General features: G+C 52.9%; 2 protein-coding genes across 17 annotated transcripts; one reads left to right on the top strand and one right to left on the bottom strand.

Annotated features, from left to right (window-relative positions):
• Positions 1–1,020: 1,020 nt before the first annotated feature.
• On the bottom strand, positions 1,021–12,014 carry BAG6 (BAG cochaperone 6). 14 transcript variants are annotated; one of them, XM_007110139.4, is made up of 26 exons: positions 11,760–11,915; positions 11,007–11,127; positions 9,858–9,975; positions 9,547–9,743; positions 9,257–9,310; positions 9,022–9,096; positions 8,169–8,407; positions 7,528–7,657; positions 6,841–7,038; positions 6,371–6,623; positions 5,937–6,014; positions 5,718–5,825; positions 5,483–5,595; positions 5,290–5,377; positions 4,804–5,087; positions 4,105–4,402; positions 3,778–3,947; positions 3,526–3,579; positions 3,312–3,414; positions 3,096–3,220; positions 2,770–2,916; positions 2,610–2,669; positions 2,356–2,499; positions 2,167–2,274; positions 1,495–1,641; positions 1,021–1,205 (listed from the first exon to the last, which is right to left on the bottom strand). In XM_007110139.4, exons 2-26 carry the CDS (start codon positions 11,112–11,114, stop codon positions 1,110–1,112), a joined length of 3,495 nt encoding a protein of 1,164 aa, XP_007110201.2. In that variant the 5' UTR covers positions 11,115–11,127; positions 11,760–11,915; the 3' UTR covers positions 1,021–1,109. The 14 variants fall into 14 exon arrangements, with proteins under 14 accessions (XP_007110201.2, XP_054935506.1, XP_054935507.1 ...); XM_055079531.1 differs by lacking the exon at positions 11,760–11,915 and adding an exon at positions 11,602–11,709; XM_055079532.1 differs by lacking the exon at positions 11,760–11,915 and adding an exon at positions 11,222–11,240.
• Positions 11,828–16,301, top strand: APOM (apolipoprotein M). Of its 3 annotated transcripts, XM_028478862.1 has the most exons (9): positions 11,828–11,908; positions 12,942–12,965; positions 13,869–14,114; positions 14,264–14,402; positions 14,786–14,940; positions 15,230–15,303; positions 15,397–15,495; positions 15,652–15,750; positions 16,166–16,301. In XM_028478862.1, the coding sequence occupies exons 3-9, from the start codon at positions 14,092–14,094 to the stop codon at positions 16,189–16,191; spliced, it is 615 nt and encodes a 204-aa protein (XP_028334663.1). In that variant the 5' UTR covers positions 11,828–11,908; positions 12,942–12,965; positions 13,869–14,091; the 3' UTR covers positions 16,192–16,301. The 3 variants fall into 3 exon arrangements, with proteins under 3 accessions (XP_028334663.1, XP_028334665.1, XP_007110197.1); XM_028478864.2 differs by lacking the exons at positions 12,942–12,965; positions 13,869–14,114; positions 14,264–14,402 and having other exon boundaries at positions 11,834–11,908; XM_007110135.4 differs by lacking the exons at positions 11,828–11,908; positions 12,942–12,965; positions 13,869–14,114 and having other exon boundaries at positions 14,386–14,402; positions 14,826–14,940.
• Positions 16,302–16,316: the final 15 nt, after the last annotated feature.

Raw genomic sequence — 16,316 nt, 5'->3', positions numbered from 1 at the left:
AATAAAACGATTAAAAAAAAACTTCCAAAATGATTTTGGGGATGGGTCAGTTTGCAATCTCCTGTGTCACAGTTCAGTGCCAAGTGATGTCAGGGAACTATTTGCCATTTACCTCAGTGATGTAACAAAACTACCTCAGAACTTCCGTTGTTATCTTTAAGTCCTGTGGGCCAGGAATTAGAGCTGGGCTCCCCTGGGCAAATCTTCTTGTGCCAGTGAGGTTGGTTGATAACCAGTCAGTCAGCACCTGACAGCTCCTTGGTCCGTCCTATAGGGCTTTTGCTCACATGTCTGGGGCCATGGTGGGACATCTGGAAGGCAGAACTCCATTGGGTTGTCAACCACTGTCTCTGCATGGCTTCTCTGGCAAGATACCGTGAGTCATAAGGCCTTTTAATGTCCCTGAGTCAAGTGTTCCAAGAGGTCTGGGCAGAAGCTGCAAAGCTTACAATCTGGCTTTAGGTTTCTGCCACATTCTATTTGCCCAGCACGAACTAGCTAAAAAGGGGAAGGGACAGCAGAGAATTTGCAGGCGCATGTCCCTTTGGTCCTGTCTACAAAGAAAGGAAGTGCCTTTATAGCTGTCATGTGTTCAAACACAGGGCTTGAACTTGGGCTCCTTGAACTAGGTAGGCCAGTTCCAGCATAGTCAAACTTGGTTGGGTTACACTGGTACCACTGCATGCTAGTCAAGAGTACAGGTCTGCAGCTGCTTGGCAATTAAATGGTTTGAGAGCCCTATCCTAGCATGTACTAGGATATAGGTTTCTTTAAACCATGTAGGTTTCTTTCATCTCATTTACACAGTTTTCCTTGAAAATGGCTGACCTCAAAACAGGCTTGTACACCTGTTGTGCTGCACAAACAGTGAAACATCATACTGCACATCTGCTCGTGGTGAAATGTTAAAAGTTGTCTAGTATAGGTGGGTTCCTGGGAATGAATTTATAAAACCAACTTCATAGACGATTAAGGGGCTTAGACTACTTAACGAAGACAATTTAGAGACCAAAAGAAACAGCCAGGAAAATCTGACTTTATTTCTTAAATACTGTGAAGGAAGAGGGGAGAAATGGTCCCCTGATGATGGAGGGCCATGGAGCAAAGAGCTAGGGATCATCAGCAAAGGCCCTCTGGGCATTAGGGAAGCGCTGGGGGCTGTAGTTAGGGTCTTCCTGCAGTCGCTTTTGTATATCAGCCCGGAGCTAGAGAGAGAGCAAAGCAGGTTGGAGTGGTACTGGCCCAGCCCCTAGGATCCCAGCAAGCACACAGAAGTCATCCCTCAGGAGCTAACATTTCCCCACCAGCCATGTACTGTCCAGTAGCCCAATATGGCATCACTTGAGCCTTCCCAGATGCCCCTAGGGGAAAACAACATTTTAAAACCAAGTGGTAGCCACAGACCAGTTCATCTCTGAAGGGATCCAGGGAAGAGGGACCCTAGCCCAATCCCTCCCACTAGACCATCCCTATGCTGCTTCAAGGTGGGGGCACCTGCTGCCTGTAGCTCTCCTGAACCTCTGGTGCCTCCAGGTCCCGGCTCAGGCTCTCGGGGCTCGTCAGGGGCCGAGCTCCGGCTGCCTTAGCTGCCCGGCTCACGGCCTCTGAGAGAAGCAGCTGGGGGCCCTCACCCTGCATCGTCTGGGGGATGGGGTTGAAAGGGAAAAGAGGATCAACATCAGATCCAATGCCACCAACCAGCTCACCCTTTCCATGAGTCAACCACTGAGTCTCCATGCTAGCGGAGAGAAGGGAAACAGTCCATGTGTAATTGACAGCAGAAATGCCTTCCTAATTTTGTTTGGCTCCGGCCAAAAACACCATTGAATGTGCTGGACTTGGTCTTCAAAACAAGAGGGGCAGGATGGGTCAAGCCACCCAGTATTCACAGCTAGCTAGTCCACAAGACGGAGCCCACCTTAAGGAAGATGGGCCCTGGTCACATGGGGATTGGGCAACTGAGGGATGACAAAGACTGCTGACAAACAGACTAATGTAAAGGTGTGGGGCAACAACCGTGAGCAAGTCTGAGCCAGAAAGGTTTCCTCGTCAATTAAATCAGGGGACTAAACCAGGAAGAATTCTTTCCAGCTCTAATTAGTTTGACTCTAAGCACAACAGGGGAATTTGGGTAAAGAGGGATCCTCAGGGAAGAGGCAAACCAACCTTGCGTCTCTTGGCAGGCATACCACTGAGGTAGGCATCGCTCAAGGGGGGCTGCGGTTTCACCTTCCGCTGGCTGTGAATGTCCTGCTGGATAATAGGGACCCATTCCTGGGGACGAAAAGATAAGAAAATAGTAATTCCCACAACTTTCAGCTGCCTTAGCCCACTGGACCACCTCCTAACACTCACCGGGGGGACTGCAGCTGCCCAAGGTTCTGTCTCGGCTGAAGCTCCATCCTGCTCGTCTCGGGAGCCTCCCTCAGGAGCGGGAGGCGGACCTCGGGACATGGCCTCTTCTGCTGTTGTCCCAGGGGCTGGGGAAGCATTCTCCCGCTGGCAGTCAGACAGTGGGAAGACTCAGGCTTCAGAATTCTCAGCCTCCAGCCCTTCCGGCCCCAGCCCTCCACTCCACATTATCTGGCTCCTCGACCTCTCCCTGGTACCTGAGGCTCAGGGAGAGTTCTCTCTGATCCCTGAACTTCCATTGGCTCCTCAGGAAGCGTCTGTGCAAAAGGACAGAGAAGGAGACCACCACAAAAGGCCCTCTCAGATCTCTGCAGTTCCCTCGAGTCCCCTGACCCCATAGCCCATCAGGTCCCTTACCTGGGGGGGATCACCAACCCTGCGAACATATCTGAGAATGGCATCAGGGCCTACAGGCATGTGCTCCAGTACCACCTGAAGCCTCAGTCCCATCATAGTGGTGAGCCAGCTCACCAAGGACGGATTCACTCCACGAGACATGCGACGCTGGGGGGCAGAAAGCAGACTTGGGACACAAAACCCTCAAACAGCTTTTGAAAGGTACCGAACAGTAAAGGATGGCAGTTTGGAGAAAAAGAAAAAAGAAAAGAAAACTGCAGGATACCAAAGAAAACAGAAACCTGAGGAAACAAAAGGCTGGGAATCTGGGACTGGGGGATGCTTACAATTCGGCCATTGATGACAGCAGCAAGCTCCATCTGCTGTCCCCCCAAGCAGTGCAGGTTCAGGGCCAGGCATTCAAACAGGCCCTGGTTACACAACTCCAGCAAACGGGCCCCAAATCCACTGTCTGTGGGTGAGAAATAAGGACGGAACGCTGGCACCCAGCAGCCCTGCACATCCAACATGCCCCACTCACCCGGGCCCAGCGAGCCCCTGACCTGTGCAGTGCATCACATGAGCAGCAATGCTATTAAATTGCTCTTGGAGAAATTCCAGGTTTGTCCGGATGATGTCCACACCTGGCTGAACTTGCACCAAAGACTGAGAAACAAGACACACAAAGACCCCCAAATCAGAAGCCCTGAGAGACTGGGAGCCATGGGCTATCCTGACCAGAGCCAGGAGAGGAGGGGATGGGGAAGGGTTACTCACAAAACTCTCCCGCACGTATTCTTCTAGCCCCGTGATCAATGTGTGGGTTGCCGTCTGGGGGGCGGTGTGGGGGGAAGAGAAGAGCACAAGTTTAGAACCAAGTCCCACACCCCTCAAGACACTTCCCCCTCCTCCCCCACCAAGCCCAGGGCTTGAGCTGGAGCAATCACAGCTTTAGGCAACGGACAAAGTTAGGAATAAGGAACTAAAGGTGAGACGGAGAAGAGCTCTGGGCCCAAGGTCTTCATTTACCCGGATGTTACCAGGTGTGGGCTCCTGGCCACCCAGATAGTGCTGGTGGAAGAAAGATCGCAGCTGGGGCTGGAGCCGCTGCAGTGGCTGGAAATGCCCATGGAGAAGCATCACCACATCCACCATGGAGAAGTTCTGGCACAGAAGAGAGAGCAGTGCCCCAAAGAATCCTAGGGACAGGGGCAGAAAAAAATGTGGCCTTTACCACCCGGCCTGCCCACCAGCCCATCAGCCTCACCCTACCTTAGCAATACCCCTAACAAAGGCCATCTACTGTCCCCCGGTTGCCCCTCCCTAGAGAAGGCCAAGGTACCCCCATTTGCTCACCGAGAGCCCCATCAGCCCCAGGCTCAAAAATGTTGCTGGATCCACTGAGGCGTTGTATGAAAGCAGCGATACTTTCACTGCTGCCAGCCCGAGCCCCCAAGGAGCCCAGCAGGGAACTCAGCACACCCTGCACTACCGAGGTGAAAAACTCCAGCGGCAGGCTCTCAGGACCCAGGCCTCCAGGACTCCCTGCGCCACCAGAGGGGGACCCTGGTGGAGGCGCCGTCTGCTGTTCTGGGGCCGGAGGCGGGGGTGGGGGCGGAGGTGGCGGAGGTGGCGGAGCAGCTGTTTGTGTCGCCTGCCCCACAGAGAAGGAATGAAAAACATAAGACAAAGTGAGAATGGGACAAGGACATAAAAGGGCATCAGGAAGGCACAAATCAACAGGGGTCTGGAAGACGTGGAGCTCTATTCCAGTCTTTGCACCTTAAAGCAGAATACACACTGTAGCTTCTCCAGAGTGGAGTCAGGTTGAGCAGCTACCTCTCTCCCTCTGATTGGCTTAGATCAGAAAGCAGTGACCCAAATTACTATGCTTCTCTCTCCAAGCCCTGTTTTCCTCATCTCCAAAATGGAGGGTTCGGAGTCAATAAATTCCCAGGTTTCCTTCCAAGTGGCAATATAATGGCAACAAGACTCCAGTGCCTGGCTGGGCCCAGGAATAGGAAGGGTGAAGTGAGGAGCAAGCCAGCCACTCACCTGCAAGAAGTCAGTCATGCCCTGGAGAAAGGCAGGGACACCAGGCATCGCCACAGTAATGGTGGGAGAAGCCATGCCAGGCCCTCCAGCCCCTGGCCCTGCAGGCCCCAGCAGGTTCCCCAGGAGCTGAGAGAATTGAAGATCAGAGGCGGAGGGTTGAGGAGGTGGAGGCTGGGCGGGCCCCCCGGGGGCAGGGCCAGCCGTGGTAGCCGTGTTGGTGGTGCCGGCACTGGCTGACGCAGTGGCAGGGACTGGAGGTGGAGCCATTCCTGGGGTCCCCTGAGCTATAGGGGCCAAAAGAGGAAAGTTGAAATCTCAAGAAAATCAAGACCCCACTGCATCTCCATTCTCGTCTTCCCAGTAGGAAAACAACAAAGGAATATGGAGAGAACTGGGAAGTGCCAGTGAGGAGACCGGGAAGGGAGCATCAGCCTTCAGAGCCAGGGAAACCTCTTCAGTTTGAAGTGGGGAAGAACAAGTACTCACCCACAAGGACAGGCTGCATAAGAAGCTGCCCCACGAGGCCGCTCACCATCTGGGCTAAAGAGGCGTTGGTACCCAGACCAGCACCCGGCTGAGGGGAGGAGAAGGGCAGGCTTTCAGTCTTGGCCTCTCCATGCCCCACCATAGGATTTTCTCCCCACACTCTTCCCCAGTGGAACTCCCCACCCCTACTCACCAGAGCCCCCGAGACTGGGGGCACCCCAGGATGGGAAGGCCGAGCCTGTGGAGGGGTGGGCCGGGCAATCACCACCCGGGTGGGAGCTGTCGGGAAGCCTGGCACCTGCTGTCCTATGGGTGGCAGAGGGGAGAGACCGAAGAGGGCTGAGGGCTGGGCCCTGGCCTGCCAGTGGAGGATGCCCACCACCGTGGACCAGGCCCCACCTCCCAGGCTTCCCCTTCCAGGTCATTACCTGCGGCCGCGGAGGCAACAGCTGCCACCATGGCCTGATGTGTGATCTGGTGGGCGACGGCGTGCATGAACTCAGGGGGCAGGGAGGGCAGCTGGATGTGGGTGGAGCCTGGGGGGTGGGTCTGATGTAACCTTGAACCTGGACCCCCTTCAACCCACCCACTTGGCCCTACCCCTTCTCTACCCAGAGCTCAGCCTGCTCTGATGCCCTCACTCTTACCCAGGGTCTGGCCATGACCAGGGGGTCCTAGGGGGCCAGTGGGAGCACTCGGAACTCCACCGGGCTGTGTGCCAGAATCTGGGCAAGGAGACAGAGAGAGTGGCCCTGAGACAGGCGGGGCCAAGGCCTAACTGTATCCTCCTGAGATCGGCGCGCTTCAGGCTTCCACTCCCCCGACCACAGAGCCTGCCTTTCATTCCATCTAGCCAAGGAGGAGACGCTCCCTTCACCATGCAAACAACTCTCCAAGGACAAGTAGTTCTTCCTGCACCTCCCCCCCACCACCACCAACCATAAGAGCTTCTGCTCAGTCCCCCTGCCACCGCCACCAGCCCTGGCCTCTCCTTCCCCACCCTGGCGCCCTCACACCTCAGCACCAACCCCACCTCCCACATCGCGCTGCTCTTCTCTGCCAGCGACTGTTCCTAACTCACCTTGAATGTTCATGTGCATCATGACCACGGGTTCCACGCTCTGGTGGGAAATCCGGATGACCCTCGGGTGGCTGGCGGTCGGTGGGGGAGCCGGTCCTGGCGGGGGAGCCCCCTCAGTTGAAGACTCGACGGTGGTAGAAGAGGGGGCCAGGGACGAGGCCTGCCCCGGACCAGGGGGAGGTGCCTCCGCACTGGGAGTCGGGGGGGGCCGGGTCCCATTCCCCGTCATGGTCACAGTGGTCCCCACATTAATCTGGACGATAGAGATGTATGGGGCAGAAGTGAGAAAAACACCAGAGCCTAACCCAGAGCACCCCATGACACACTGTACTTCTCAAGGCTCCTTCATCCTATGTCACCACGTTTCCAAAGTATGCTCCCCTTCTAACCTCTTTTGAGCCCAATAGCTATGCTGGATCGTTCCGGTGACAGCCCTCCATTCTCCCTCAGGCCAGGATCCCCTGACCCACCTGGATGGGGATGGCTGCCTGCTGGAGCACCATGGGGGTGGTGTAGTGAGACATGGGCCGGACCACATGCAGGTGACGCGGCGGTGCACATGCCAGATTGCAACGCAGGTCAGACAACGCCACAAAGGTGTTGCCCAGCAGCCGCAGGCTCTCCCCCACCAAGTTGATCAAGCGCTGGTCCTCTTCACGGCCCTCTTGCTGTACTCCCCGGGGCCAAACACAGAAAGGTAGAAAACATTAGGCTAGAATCCACCTCGCTAACAAAAACAGCACCTTCTTGAAATTAACACGTTCTCACGTCCTCTACGTCTTCAAATACATGCTTAGAAGCTTCTGTGTAAACCACATCTTTGCAAGTAAATTCTATCTTATACACGTTAACAGCTTCCTGATAAAATAAACCCTACAATGAATCAGTTACCACATGCTAATCTCCCTTACTTTATAAACTCCCTAAATAACTCACTGAAAGGATCAAAAGGGTGCGAGGACAGTGACAGTAGCCATCATAAAGATGTCAGGGAGAAAAAGATCCTCCTTCTCTGTCACGGAGAAAAAGATCACTCCTTTCCAAATCTAAAGGGCAGCTGTTCTGTCGAAGGCAGTGTCTTCTGCGGGGGGAAGGGTTGATCTACATTTCTCCCTGCCCCACTGGGGAGTACTGGGCGAGGGGGTGGGCGGGCTCACATTGTTATTGTAGTCTGTAGTGGCGGCGGCGCCCAGAACCTCATAGTAGCGCTGCAGGAAGGGCTGGAGGCGGCTCTCAAGCCGCTGTAGCTCCTGAAGCACCTCGACATACTCCGCAGGGGAAGGATGGCTGTGGGCAACCCCAAGGGGCAGTGAGCCAAGGCTTCCCTCAGATTCCCAACCTCACCATATCTGCCCTACCTCTTCCTGGCCTCACAGACCCCTGGCCCAATCCCTTCCTGAACTAGCAGAGCTTCTGTTCTTTAACCTCACCCAGGGGAAGATGGGAAGAGGAAAATAAACTGCTTCCACCCTCCCCACCACACAATCCTGTACCTACAATGACAAAACACTAACCCTAAAAAACAGACGGGGCCTGTGTGAACTCAGGAGAGCATCTTGATCAGGCTCAGGAAGCACCACTTGGATTCCTTTGCCCCAGGGAGAGCAGTGCTTCTGGCTCAGCGGCCAGTCCTAACCCCATTTATCTACACTGGAGCCCCTCCCTGCCCCTCAACACTAACTCTACAAGTATAACCCCTAAGCAATCCTTCCTCTCCCATCAGACCTTTCCTGGTCCTCATACTTCACTTAGAATCCCCAACCCACCCCTACCCCAAAAGGTTCCCTCCATCTCTCACTTGGGTGCATTTGTGTCTGGGGCAGGCGTTGGGCCTGCTGGGGCTGGGCCAGAAGGGGAGAGCTCCGGGCTCTGGGCAGGGGCACGCTCCTCCACCTCTTCTGCCTCCATGGGCTCCCGAGGAGGCACTTCACTTTCGACCGGTTCTGATGTTGGAGAGCTCAAGGCTACTGGCTCTGGGGCCACAGCTGGCGTCTGTGGGGGCGGCTGACTCTGCTGGGCTTGGGGTCCCCCTCGGCACTGAAGGTGGGGAAGAGTCAGGACACCAAAGGCAAGATGAGACAGCAGCAAAAAATTACTCAGGTCAAAGCAGACTGAGTGGAGGATGAGATAACCCAGTTCCCTGAAGGTAGGGCTCTGCATCTGTACCTGACTCCCTAGCAACTCCCTAAGACTTACACAAGTTAGATGCATGATGAATACCTATGATACTTGCAAACAAATTACTAACAAAAAGTATGGCCTGTGGTTTCCTAACCTCCAAGACAAAAGAAGGAAAGGCCACTGGTTGCAAACGCAAACTAATAAAATTAGGCCATCCCAGTATCAAATATGATTAGCGAGGAACAGAAAAGCACGGAATCTGTATCTAATTGAAAAAACATCCCATGAGAATCATCTGACAAGTCTGCAACAAACTGCCCAGATAGCTGGTACTTAGAGGATCAGAAGGGACGAAACAGCCTCACAAAGATACTTTTTCTGCCCGAAAGAATGAAGGCTGCAAAGAGACTAGATTACGAGGGGAGAATCCAGTGGATGTGGCCAGTCATGCCCCCACCCCTAGGCTGAGAGAAAAGGGGTAGGGAGAATAGGGTGAGACAGACAGACCCTAACCAGCCCTGCCCACTCACCTCCATCCGGGATAGTAAGGTCTGTATATCCCTGATCATGTGCTGAGCCATCACCAGCCGTACTCGGGGCTCACTCTACAACAGGAGAGAGAAGATCAGGACAGGCCTGAGATAAGCCACAAGCTCCACCACCTATTAAACCCGGTCCCAGCCATCTCCTCAGCCAGATCCACCCCCACTTCATGGCCTCCTTCTCCCAGATCCCCTTCCCTGACCCTCCCAGGCCCCGTGATACCTGAATTGGGGCCTGTTCCATGTTGATGTGAACATCCACAGCAGAGCCGTCACTCTGGGGAAAGGGTAAGGGAAGTTGCTCTGGGAGAAGTCAAATACTAAGGCCCCCGCACTTCCAACTGATTCTCTGGAGCCCCACCCCCTATCTCCTCAAAGACTGAGGCCATCATCAGACCACAGGGCCCTCCAAACCTAATCTAAAGACTGAGACACCTGTCTTATAAGCTCTTGACTGCTACCACAACCAAAACTACCCCCAGAAAAACCCTCCCATGTGAAACACAAGCTTACAGGAAGATTGAAGGTTCCAACCATGACATAGCTGTTGGCATTCCGGTCATGAACAGAGGCCCCAGGCCCCCGAGTACCAGGCAGGGGTCCCCCACCATGGGTGGCTGAGGCAGACCCTGTTCCAGAAGACGCTCCAGACGGGAGCTGAGTCTGAGGAGGAGCCCGTTCCACAAGGTGGATAACCTTTCCGCCAACATCTGCAGAAAAAAAGATACACACCGAAACATTGTATGATCAGGTAAACCCATGGCCTCAGCTCATCCCTCTGAACGGCAGCGGCAAGCTCGGAACTGCCTCCCCCACCCTCTTACTGTATTCCTGGAGCTTCTTATCATCCTGCAGAACTCGGCCCTGGTAGATAAGCCGTTGTTTCTCAGAGGGGATGCTGACAGAGGCAGCAATGTGCTCCTTAAACTCCTTTACGTTCATCTGTAAGGAGGAAAAGACATAAATAGGAATCAGGGAATGGAAGAAAAAGGAAGGACAGCAGAGGGACAACCGACTTGTGAGGGGTAAAAACCATCCCATCATAAAATCACTACCTGCCTGTCTTAATTGTGAGGTAATTATTGTGCAAAGCCCTGAACTAAGGCAACACCTGTCAAAATACATACAATAAACATAAGGAACTTAAGGTTATAGGCCTAGGACAAAACTACAGAGCTGAAAAACAAAAGTCAACTGACATTCTCTTCTCTCCTTCTGTGCCTGGCTCCCAAAGGAATGTGTGTGTCTAAAGACACCGGTGACCCCTCCCCAAACACAGAAAGATACCAACACTGTAATCTCAAAGATAAAAACAGTGACAAAGAAGATGGAGTAGAAAATCAGATTAAGAAAGGCAGACTCAAGCAAGAAGAAAGAAAAAGCAGCAAACCAGAAAAACATTTTTCCTAACTAAACAACTGACTCTTGAGGAGTACCAAGCTGTTTATGTACACCTAACCACACAAGCCTATACGGTTTCCTTAAATACATGTAACACCGTGTTTTAAAACTATAAATTAACCAACTCACAATTTTGTCTATTAGAGCTCTACCTGCATTATGAGCATTACAGGATCTGATTTCTAGCGTTTAAATACACAGTACAGACCTTACCAATTTTTGTTTTTAAGACACGTTTGTATTTTAGGTCTGTGTGTTCTCTCTCCTTTCCCAAAAGCAGGAGCCATGTCTCTCCCTTTGGGCTGGGGTTCATCTATGATGTTGGAATACAGACTCCTCCTTTCTTCTTTCCCTCTGCACTGAGTTTTATCCAGGTGGAGGAAGGCAAAAGAAAATCTGCCTTCCCCAACAAAAACCAAAGAGGAAACATCAGAAAATGTTCTGGCTACAATATAAACACAGGAATCAATGAAAGGAAATTTGAAAACCAGAAAATTAGGCTCTTCTCTCAGAATAAGGAACCTATAAGAGGAAGAGTTAATGGGTGTCTCCGAGAAGTACTGGGGTCTCACCTGGGCCCCCACAATAAAGGTCCGGGTCTGAGAGTCCAGGGTCTTCACCAGCACCTCCAGGCTGTCAGGTTCCTCCATAGTGGTACTGGTACTATCATTGGGCTCCATGGCCGACAGCTCTCTAAGGAAGAATGTTATGAGGGAGGTCCGCTGTCGCCCAGGGCAGATTTTTATATACCCGGAAGCCTCCCCGGCCCGAGACTCCGCCCCAATACCTAAAGAGTTTCTCTCTCACAGGCACACACACTCACACCCTCCCCCATTCCCCTTCAGATTCCGGAGCACTGAGAAACACAAAGGGCAAGAGATCGACTGCACAGGGAGCTGGAGGACGGCAGGTGGGAGGGGCTCCACGATGCCAATCACAATAAGGGAGGGCCAATCGGGCTAGGAAGCAGGGAAGGAAGGAAACACAAGACCAGTGTCATCACTGGTTGCGATAAGACAAGGGCCCGAGAAGTCGGCAAACCCTGGGACAACGAGAGACCGAGGGTCGCGCCAGACTCTGCGGAGAAAGTGGTTTCGCGCACGCGCGCCACGCCACGCCCATCGAACCCGCCTAAGTCACGACAGACCCGAAATGACGGACACTCACGGTGGGCCAGATCTGCTAGCTGACTGCCTCCCTCTTCCACCTACCCTCGGTGCTCTAGCAGAGCGACGCAACCAACACAGACCAAACACACCCACACCCACACCCCCACACACACACCCCACAACCCCGCAGCTCCGCCCCCGACTTCCCCACAGTACCGTCACTTCCGGCCTCCCTCAACCTGCCTCCGACGGCCACTTCCGTTTCCGACAGTATTTGGGGATCGCGAGGCGGTACTTCCGGATCCCCCCAGGTCCCCAAGCTTTACTTTTGTAGGGCACGACGAGAAAGTCCGCGGCCCCAAACAGTGAGTTCCTGGGGGCTAAACGGGCCGGGGCCGGCCTAGATGGTAGGGAGCCGAGCACCCCAAAGAGCCGCCGCCGCCGCCGCCGCCCGGGGGACCGTATTGCGCTTGCGTACGTCGCACTACGCATGCGTACACACTGAGGCCTCGCCCCACCCCCGCCGGCGCTGTCCATTTCTTACGTGCGCGCGCTTAAGCAGTAGGGGGTTGTGGTGGCGGCTATAAATGCCTGAAAAAAAAAATTATCAGGTGAGACTTTTCGACTGCCTCGAGAGCGGCTTTGAACAGTTATACGGATCTTGGAGTTTGGAGACTGGGGATTGTGCCTCGCTAATCTATGTTAAAATGTTGGCCGGCAGAGAATTTGAGGCGGCACTGTCCTGGCCACCTACAATTCTGTCTTCCTCTTACCATCGTCCGCGTTGCGCCACTCCTTCGGCGCCTCCGGAAGTCACCCTTTCCATAGGCGGTTGGAGGTGGCTCTCGAGCTAATATGCGTGCAGTGGCGTCGTTGGGTTTGACCTCGGTTTTGCCCGGTGGGCGTTTTGTGGCGCCATATTCTTCCCCGGCGGTGTGCGGCCGAGGGCACACGCCATGTTTTGGAGAAGCTAAGGATTTATTATCTTTCAGGACTTTTGTCTAAAAAAGGACGCCTCCGAGTTTGGAAATTGGGAGCAAATGGAGTTACACTAGACCGAAACACAAGACTCTGACCCTGGGGAATTGAAAGGGCCGCCTAAGGGCTTCTGCGGGCCGGAGGTCCGGGGGATTACCGTCCCTCTGTCCTTTTCTCCCCCAGCCCCTCGGGCAAGGGCCTGGGCCCCGCGGTGCTGCCACTCCAGCCAGACCCGTTGCTGCCAGTGTGCCTGCCTCTGGTGCCCATCCTTTCTGGGATTCGTAGTTTATTTATACCTAAGTCCCAGTACTGTTTCAATTAAGAGTTCTAGTAAGCACCTGTACCTGAGCTCCTAGTTTGTGCCAGCCAGTTTGCTGAGTTTCACGTACTGTCATATTGAAAAGGCTTTCAACATCTGAGATAACTATTACATCCATTTTACAGGTGAGTACACCTAGGCGAATGTAAGTGGCAGAACTGACAAATTCAGGCCTACCAGACTCCCTTGGGTCAATCACTTACACTTTACTGCCCCAATAACGTGTATTTTAATTTTTTTTTATAAAAAATGTCAAACATTACCCCAAAACAGTAATAATGAACCCTCATATACACATCATCCAAAGTTCTTTTAACTAAATCGCAAGCCCATAGCAAGCTTCACCTCTCAGAACAAACCTTTATGGCAGTCTGTGGATTATAAATAATCTGTAAAAGAAGCCCCACACCTTCCATTACATTAACTGCTCCACCCACTTGGCACTCACTACCCAGTGACTGCCTCTTGACAATCTTTCCCTACCTCGTGTTACTTGAGAACTTAATACCCACCAGAGACTAATAAGTACTTTACAAACACTACTATTAATTATAGCGAATATTTACTTTGGGCTTATGTGCAGGCCTTTGCTATGGGCTTTATGTGCATTAGCTCTTTTAATCCTATGAGGTGGATGATTTGCTCATTTTACAGATGAAAAAACAGGCATAAAGATTAATAAAATTATCCAAGATGGATAAGTAGAGTTAAGGGTTTGGACCCACTCTGCCTGACACCACTGTCTGTTCTCTTTAACCACTAGATTATGTAGTCTCTTACTTATAGTAATAAACACTGAGTGAATGAACTCATGTGTCAGCAAACTTTTCTGGGGGGTGTACATATTGTTTCCCCAATTAACAACTTCAGAGAGAAAGCCTCCCATCCACATGCTCCTGCACCTGGTTCATACCTGTTCTAAAGCACTTACCAGGTTGTATTGCAATGATTTGTTTATACAGCTAGTTTTCCGTAGACTGACTTCTTCAAGGCCAGGGACTGTGTCTTATTCATTGTTATGTTCCCAGGGCTTAGCCAGTTCCTGACCAACAGCTGGAACTCAAAAACAGTTTGCTAAGTGAGCGAATGAAAGAATCAACCCACTTCTCTTCAGTGCTGCACAGCACAGCAGATATCCCAGCTCAGATATGGGTTAAAAGACCACAGGCCTACCTGGAGGGCTCAGCTGTCTTAATTCCTGGGAGACCCTGGACATGCCAGGATGTATTGTGGAGTAGTTGCATATAGAAGATGGGGAGGAAGTCCCAAACACTGTAAGTAATCCAGGCTTGGGTTGGAAAACAAGGTTGAAGTTACTCATTAGCAGGTGAAAGGGTCAAGGGTCGAGGCAAGGGGGCTGGAAGCAGAGTGGACTGAGCAGCCAGTGGGGGAGAGCAGTTAAGGCACCAGCCACTCCACACAGACCCCCAGCTCCCTCTTGCCTGAAGATGTTCCACCAAATTTGGGCAGCTCTACTCTACCTCTATGGCATTCTCCTTAACTCCATCTACCAGTGCCCTGAGCACAGTCAGCTGACAACTGAAGGAGTAGATGGGAAAGAGGTATGGACTGAGAATGTGGGAAGCTTTGCCGGGTTGGGGGTTGGGGGGGCCTTGAGAAGTGGCCTAGGATGACCAAAAAGCCACACTGGGAAAGGAAGGAAGGAAGAGGATGTGGGTGTTGTGATGCTGAAAGCAAGAAGTAAAAAAAATATTAGTACTGTGGCCATCGATGTGAAGACATGGTAGAATTGGGAGGTGGGGTTTACTGAGGAGGGGCAAAGAGGAAAAGTCATTTAATGACTCCTTGTCATGGATCCAACCCTCAGTTGGAAAAAGGCAACCAACACCTTCACCCCTAAGCATTGTCATTCTGACTGATGAAGAGGTTGGATGGATTCTGTAGTGAGACCCACCTTCTTCTGCTCCCTTCGTCATCTCTCCAGTTCCCAGAGCCCCACCTGGGCCGGTGGTACTTTATCGCAGGGGCAGCTCCCACCAAGGAGGAGTTGGCGACTTTTGACCCTGTGGACAACATTGTCTTCAACATGGCCGTGGGCTCTGCCCCCATGCAGCTCCAGCTTCGAGCTACCATCCGCACGTGAGTGGTGAGGAGGCAGAGGCACCAGTAGGTACAGTCTCTGCCTAAAGTGTGAGCACCCACCCACAAAGAGCTGGGCTCTTTGGCATAGGTATTATTCTTGGTCCACTTGAGTTCAACAGGTCTATTAGTTTCCTTCCGGAGAGACAGGGACCTAACCATCCCTTGGTAGCTTGAAACCCAAGGGGAGCCAGGCTTCAAGAGGGAATAAGATGGAATAAATAGAGGCTGGTACTGAGTGGTTGAGGTGTCACTCAGTCTTTCCTCCTTGTCACCACCACCTCTGCAGGAAAAATGGGCTCTGTGCGCCCCGGAAATGGACCTACCACCTGTCTGAGGGGAGCACAGATCTCAGAACCGAAGGTTGGTTCTCTCCAGCCCTCACTCTCCTCAAGCCCCCTGGGCTTGCTTGCTTCTGTCCCTCTGTCCTCACACTTTCCCCACCCACCCTGACAGGCCGCCCTGACATGAAGACCAAGCTCTTCTCCAGCGCATGCCCAGGCGGAATCATGCTAAAAGAGACAGGCCAGGGTTACCAGCGCTTCCTCCTCTACAGTGAGTGAGGGTGCCAGGCAGGAAGCGCTGGGGGGAAGCAGGGGCGGGGGGCAGGAGAGCCCCTTTCTCTGGAGGGGCTGCGTGCTTCCATGAGGGCCTCACCAGGGGTGGTGCTGAGAAGCATGGGCTTTCACGGGCCTTGCCTTGCTCTTCCAGATCGCTCACCACACCCTCCCGAGAAGTGTGTGGAGGAATTCCAGTCCCTGACCTCCTGCCTCGACTTTAAGGCCTTCTTGCTGACTCCCAGGAATCAAGGTGAGGGGGCAGAGTCCCACAGAAAATAACTAGGACTCACCAAGTCTTCTGTGAGTGCTGGATGAAAGGGACTCAAGTGATGTCACCAGAGGGCATGGCCAAAGGCCGACATCATCACATTGGCTGTGTTGACACTTTTGACACTTCCATTTGTGTCACAGACTGTGATGGCACCACAGGGAGCCAGGATGGGCTCTGGGATACTCAAGAGAGGCTTCTGAGTTTGCAGTGGATAAAAGGGGCAGAGGGTCAGACAGGGGGCAGAGGTCTGTAGGGAAAAAAGGCCTCAGAGACCCCTTCTCTGACATGGGGGAATGAGGGAGTACATTCTTCCTCATCCCATTACCATCAACCTTGCCTGTCTCCCTGGGTCTCCTTCCTTTTCAGCCTCTTTTTTTCTCCCTCCTCCCACCAGAGACCTGTGAGCTGTCCAGTAACTGACCTGTGGCTTCATCTGTACCCCCCAGATGGATACAGTGGGAACTGAGTTTGTGGTAGGGGGAGAAGCTGGAGACTCTTAACTCCCTTTCAAGAATAATAAAGATGATTTTTCAATCCTCATCTCA

This window comes from Physeter macrocephalus, chromosome 18 (genome assembly GCF_002837175.3).
Source record: "Physeter macrocephalus isolate SW-GA chromosome 18, ASM283717v5, whole genome shotgun sequence".
NCBI lineage: Eukaryota > Metazoa > Chordata > Mammalia > Artiodactyla > Physeteridae > Physeter > Physeter macrocephalus.
Note: the sequence above shows the minus strand (reverse complement) of the source record. Positions and strands in the feature narration are given on the sequence as shown.